The sequence below is a fragment of the Chrysochloris asiatica genome, unplaced genomic scaffold (genome assembly GCF_000296735.1).
Source record: "Chrysochloris asiatica unplaced genomic scaffold, ChrAsi1.0 scaffold00355, whole genome shotgun sequence".
NCBI classification, from domain to species: Eukaryota; Metazoa; Chordata; class Mammalia; order Afrosoricida; family Chrysochloridae; genus Chrysochloris; species Chrysochloris asiatica.
Window position 1 is genome coordinate 558649 of NW_006408873.1, and position 6700 is coordinate 565348.

General features: G+C 35.2%; 1 protein-coding gene across 1 annotated transcript in view; it reads right to left on the reverse strand.

Annotated features, from left to right (window-relative positions):
• The window catches only part of ERCC8 (excision repair cross-complementing rodent repair deficiency, complementation group 8), a 97885-nt gene that overhangs the window by 13464 nt on the left and 77721 nt on the right, over nt 1-6700 (reverse strand). The window contains exons 9-10 of the mRNA XM_006876137.1: nt 3699-3896; nt 1534-1614 (exon numbers count right to left, since the gene is read on the reverse strand). Coding sequence (XP_006876199.1) covers nt 1534-1614; nt 3699-3896 — 279 coding nt within the window. The remainder of the gene's footprint in view (nt 1-1533; nt 1615-3698; nt 3897-6700) is intronic.

Genomic DNA, 6700 nt, shown 5'->3' on the forward strand with positions numbered 1-6700 from the left:
AGTTCAAGCCCACAAGCTACTCCATGGGAGAAAGATAAGGCTTTCTGCTTCCCCAAGATTTAAAACGCCTCGCAAACCCTATACAGGGTCACTATGAGTTGGAAACGACTTGAGGGCACTTAACAACAGTACCACTTATTGTGAAAGTTATTACAGGAAACAGAATCATGGCTTTGTATAGTCAGCATATCTGAATTTATACTTATCTCTAAAAAAGGACCTAATAGATTATCTCCTGATAAAATTATCTTTGAATGAAGAAACAAGTAATAAGAAGAAATGAGAAACTTCCTTAGACCTATGTGGAAACCAGGATTAAAGGCTTAGAATGGAAACATTATGACTGGAAGAAATTTTACCAATCATGAAGTCCCACCCTCTTCTTAAAAAGACAGTAATATCTAGCTCCAGAAAGCAAGAGACTTGCAAAGATCCTACAACTGCTTACTGACACAGTCTGCTTCTTGATTTGCCATATTAATTCTTCACCAAAAAAAAGATACATGAAAATGGTAGCCTTAAACATAAAGAAAAACATGACATAAAAAATACATATCCCATATAATTTTTTGAGATATTAACTTAAACTGGATTAGATAATAAATGTTGTTGTTATTAAGTGCTGTGGAGTTGGTTCTGACTCATAATGATCCTGTATACAGTTTCTGAGGAGTGGGTGGTGGGTTTGAACCTTATGGTTTGCACTCCAGTGCTTACCCTACAGTGCCACCCCAGGACTCCACATTATACCTTTTAGCAATCTAACCCACCAAGGTTTTAATAGATAAACAGTGAAAAGTCTAAAAATCAATGAAAAGCAAACGATTAATACAAAACATAATTATTTTATAGTCTATGTAATTTAAAATGGAATGAAGCCTAACACTTTCATTGCCAGTTTAATACGGTGAAAGTAATAATACACCATTTTCTCAGATGGACACTACTAGAGTGCTGGCAGAGCGTAAACTGATAATAGATATGATAATGTGTGTAAAGAGCTTGAACTGTTTGTACATGGGAACGCAAGAGAAAATTCCACTTCTAGGAACTCTATACAAATAAATCATAAGAAACATCAATTTATGAACAGGTATTTACATTGATTTTGTTTATAATAATATTTTATTTCCAAGTAGGAAAATGTATAATGAAACTTTGGTATATGACAGACTACATTGCTATTATATTATTAAACATGATGTTCACAATTAGCTATCAATGACATGGATAAAACTTACTGTACAGTGGCAGGTGAAAAAGTAGAATATGAAGTTGTATTTCCAAGTGTGATATTCACTATGATTTAACAAGCCATATACAGAGGAAAAACATGAAGTAAAAAATGTAAATAGTGATTACCTCAATCACAGTCCTTTTAGGTTCTTTCTATGCTTTTCTGAATTTTCAAGCAAATTACTTTTATAATTGGAAAATAGCAATAAATGCTTTAAAACTTTCATATCAAGTAAATTAATAAAACTTCATTCCTATGATTAGAATTCACTATATAAAAGTACAGATAATATTTACCTCATTATCATCAGGAACTGGTTCATATAAGGCTGGTATCCAAGCAAGAATATTGCAGTCTCTGCTACCGCTATAAAGTTCCTACACAGATAGAAAAGATGCGACGTGAAACAATTTGAAGTTGGTAACAAAATCTAAAATGAACTAGATCAGTGTTTAAAGGATTAATGATAATGTTAGATTAATTCTATTTCTACTCCCCAAAGAAATTAGATCCAATACCCTTTTCTCTTTGCTTTCCAATGTATAGAAAGTCTGTCTTTGTATTTAAAAAATACCATAAGGATATGTAGGAGCTCAGAATATAAGGTAAGAAATTTTCACAAAAATACTCAACATCCTCATGGGACCAGAGTAGTCACATATTTCAAATATCATCATAGAGAAAGAAGGAAAAACAAAACAAAACAAAACATTTTGTCCTTCTGTCAATAACTGAGCTTTAACAAAGACCTCAGTGGAGGAATCATATGAGCTTCTACCTAACAGAGGCCAAATATTGACAAAATTTTATTTAGTTTACAGCTGCTTAACCGGCTACTGTTCAGTAGATGACCTTGAAGGTTCATATCCGATAGCTGTGGGATAATTTACTTTTAAAGTGGAATCTCAGGCTGATGCAGTTTATGTTAATATCATCACGTATCAATAAGGAGCTCTGCTGGCACTGTTGGATAGCACTAAGTTGCGTACCACAAGAGGCCAGCATTTCAAACCTACCATCCATTCCATGGGGAAAAGATGAGGGTGGCTCCTCCCATAAAGACTTACAGCCTTGCGAAACCCCAAGGAGCAGCTGTACTCTGTCACTATGAGTTGAATCAACTGGAAGGCAGTAGGCTATGGATCAATATGGAAACACCATTTGCATACAGTTTGAAAATGCTTAACTCTCTCCCTCAAAAAATTACATAGCATGAGAGATTGGTTATCATGTGGAAAACATTTCTATGGGCAGAGAAATAAAGATTCTCATATACAGGGCATAAATTTGTATGATCTATCTGGGGGAGAGTACTTCAATATGTACATGTATATATATATATATTTTTTTTTTTAGTATATATTTCTAGGGAGTTATGTAGAAGGTACACATGAAATTCAAGGATACCATCAATGTAATATTTAGAATAAAAGACAGAAATAAACACCCAATAGTAGGGGTATAATTATAAATAAATGTATGTTGTATTCATATAATGGAATATGTAAAACCACTAGCAAGTCCAGTGACTATCCTACAGCATCGCTCTAAGAAGAAAAACAACAGCAAACACACAAAGATGGCTCATGGCAAAGCCTGAATGACTAATATAGAAATCTATACAAATATTCCTTAATATTCTTTTTTTCCACTGTTCTGGTATGTAATTATTCTTCTTTTATTACTGCTCATCTCAAAAATGATTTGATGTATGGCACACTGAGGGTTTCCTTTAAAGTAAGGGTTCTGACTAAAGAGAAAGTAAGATTATGAAGTTAACTATAGGAAATAGCTTACAGATGTTAAAAAAGAAATTAAACTAAATTAGATTTAGTTCTGCATTATCAAGTTTCCTAAAGAGAAGAATTGTATAAACTGTATTGTAGAATCTAGAATATATGGTTACACTAAGTGTACTTTGCAAAGATATGTCCAAATGTTCTGTATCCTTGGGCAATTTAGATTCCCTGAGAAGTAAGATATACACCTATGATAAGTAACTCTGATAAGCTCATAAGGCAATTCCAGTTAAGTACTGCCACATGACTGCAGGCAGAGATGATTCTGAAGATGTTCAATAGAAAGAGTTTGGAAGAGACAGCACTGTACATCACAATAATTAATGAGGCTTTACTGAGAAAAAAAGATTCGAACTTTGAACTTTTTGAGGTAGATATAGGGGTTCATCTGGGAAATTAATTTTATTTTTTAATATAAAATTAAATGGTACAAGTGCTCATATGCAAAAAAATTATCCCAGTTAAGTTGTATAGTATTAAATTGACTCATACATAATTCTGAAGCCATCTGAAAAATCTATCCTGTATTATATTAAATAAACCCTAGTTCAAATGCACTTTAAAAATGTAATGCTTCAGGATGAAACCACAAGTTACTCTTTTATGTATAACTAGTCTAGCAAGCTACCGGAACACTTAATATCCCTAAGTATTATTCTTACCTGGAAATTAGGCTGAAATACACAGCAGTCAACACTTTTATAATGTCCCTTAAGCATAGTTATCTGTTCTCCTGAGTAAACTGTATAAACAGCAATGGTGCTACCATATGGTACAAAAACAAATTCTGAACTGCAGCCACAGGAGACGGTGAATTTCAATCCTTTTCTACTGTCATTACAAATTTTCCCATAGTTCACCTGTAGAATATGAAATCACAGTTACTTATTTCTTAATTAATTAAGGCAAGAAAAGACAATGAGAAATACTTACTTCACATATAATAGAGATAAATGGCTCTTTTAAATATATAGAAAATAATCACTGTCGTAATAGGAAATAAAAGTATTAAAAAAAAACAAGGCAAATATTCACATCGACAGAAATAAAAATGCAAATTAAGACAACCCTAAAGAATTTTTTTTTTTTCTTCACCACTCATCTGTCAGTTTGCCATACTGTGGTGGCTTGCATGTTGCTGTGATGAAAGCTATGCCATGGGTATTTTAAATACTAGCAGGGTCACCATGGTGGAAGGTTTCAGCTGAGCTTCCAGACAAGACAGACAAGGAAAAAGGAGAGACAGACTACTTACAAATATTTAGTCACTTAAAACCTTGTGAATAGCCGTGGAACACTGTCAGCACCAGAATACTGAATACTGAAATAAGATCAGAATATTGAATACTGAAACAAGAGCCCCAGAATACTGTCAGATATAATGCTGTAAAATGAGCCCCTCAAGTTGGAAGGCACTTAAAGTGTGACTGGGGAAGAGTCACCTCCTCAAAGTACAGTTGACCGTGATGATACGAATAGAGTATAGAGTCAGGACCTTCATTACTGATGGGGCATAACTCAAAATGAAGAGAAACAGCTGTAAACATCCATTAATACTCCGAACATGGAATGTATGAGGTATGAATCTAGAAAAATTGGAAGTTGTCAAAAATGAGAGGGAACACATAAACACTGCCAACCTAGGTACTAGTGAGCTGAAATGGACTGGTAGTGATCTGACAATCACATGGTTTACTATGCTAAGAATGACAGATTGAAGAGGAATGACATCACATTCATCATCAAAAAGACCACATCAAGATCAGTTTTGAATTAGTGCTGTCTGTGATAGGAAAATATCCACACGCCTACAAGGAAGGCCAATTAATACCACAATTATTCAAATTTACGTACCAACCACTAACACCAGTTAATACGCTGGACTGCAAAGTCGGTTTAAACTACAAAGTCAGTATTTCATATTCACCAGTCACTCCTCGAAAACCCTATACAGGTTTGCTATGGGTTGGAACCGACTCGATGTCACTTAGCAACAACCAACTTCTTCAGTCTGAAATTGACCAAATTTGCAATTAAGATGTATTGATAATTACTGGTGAATGGAATACACAGGTTGGAAACAATGAATGTTTAGTAGTTGGAAAATGTGGCCTTGGAGATAGAAATGATGCTGTAGATCACATGACCAATGACTTCTTCATTGCAAATACCTTTTATAAACAACATGAAAGACTACTATACACATGGACCTCACCAGATGGATGGAATAGAGAGAATTCAAATATAACTACATCTGTGGAAAGAGAAAATGGAAAGACTTCATATCACCAGCCAAAACCAGGTTGGGGAAGATTGTGGAACTCCAGAGCATCAATGCTACAGCATTACATCAAGAATCTGCTATCTTCTTTTTTGTTGTTGTTAGGTGCCATCGATTCGGTACCTACTCACAGTGACCTTTTGCACAGCAAAATGAAACACTGCCCGATCCTGGGCCAACCTCACTACTGTTGCCACACTTGAGACCACTGACGCTAGAGCTGCATTTCTTTCAGGCGAATGTCACCTATACTCATTGAGGACTTCCCTGCCTCCCAACTTCCCATTATATCCTATCCTCTTTTCCTTGCTTTGCTTTCCCTTGTAACACTCTCTCCATCTAACATAATATCCATCCATCCATCCATTGATTTGTCTTTCTTCCCCTACCTGAAATGCAAGCTCCACTAGGGCAGTATTTTTCAACGTTCCGTCTATTGATGTGTGCTTTTCGTTGAATTGATTCTGATTCCTAGTGATATCATATGACAGAAGATAACTTCTAGAGTTTCCCGGGTGGAACACTTTATGGGTACAGGTGACTAGATTTTATTCCATGGAGCAGCTGGTGGGTTCAAACCCACCGTTTAGTGAGCAGTTGATCATTTAACCATTGTGCCACTAGGCAAGTAGTAAGTGCTCAATAAATATTAAATAATTATTAATAACACGAGAAAAGTGTCACCTAATCAGAAGCCTAGTACAGGGTCACTTGAGTCAGAAACAACTCAGTGGCACTTAACAACAATGATTACTATTATTATCAACAATTTCTAAACTTTTATTAACTTTATTTTAAAAATTACTACACAGTAGGTACACATAGCAAGGACCACGACACGCAACTGGGCTTAAAGAAGATCATGGAAAAACTCCATTAACTTTTCTTCAAAAATTTTTTTTTCTTTTAACCTTTTTATTGTGAATTGAGTGACGGTTTATAGATAAGATCATTAACCTCACAGTCAACAAGTTATACACTTTGTTTCATCTCAGTGATTACTATCCCTCCCCTGCAGCAACAGTTATACTACTTCCTCCCTGTGGCTCCCTGTTTGCATCTTATATTTCACAAATGAACAAAGCAAAAATATTTGATGTACACACTGTTGTTAGGTGCCACTGAGTTGGTATGGACTCATAGAGACCCTATGCACAACAGAACGAAACATTGCCCGGTTCTGCCCATCCTCACAATCGTTGCTACGTTTGAACCCACTGATGATACCACTATGACAATCCATCTCACTGGGGTTCTTTCTCTTCTTCAGGGACTGGTCCCTCCTGATAATATGCCAGAAGTATGAGAGATAAAGTCTGGTCATTCTGGCTTCCAGGGAGTATTCTGGCTGTATTTCTTTTAAAACAATTAATTTGTTTTTTT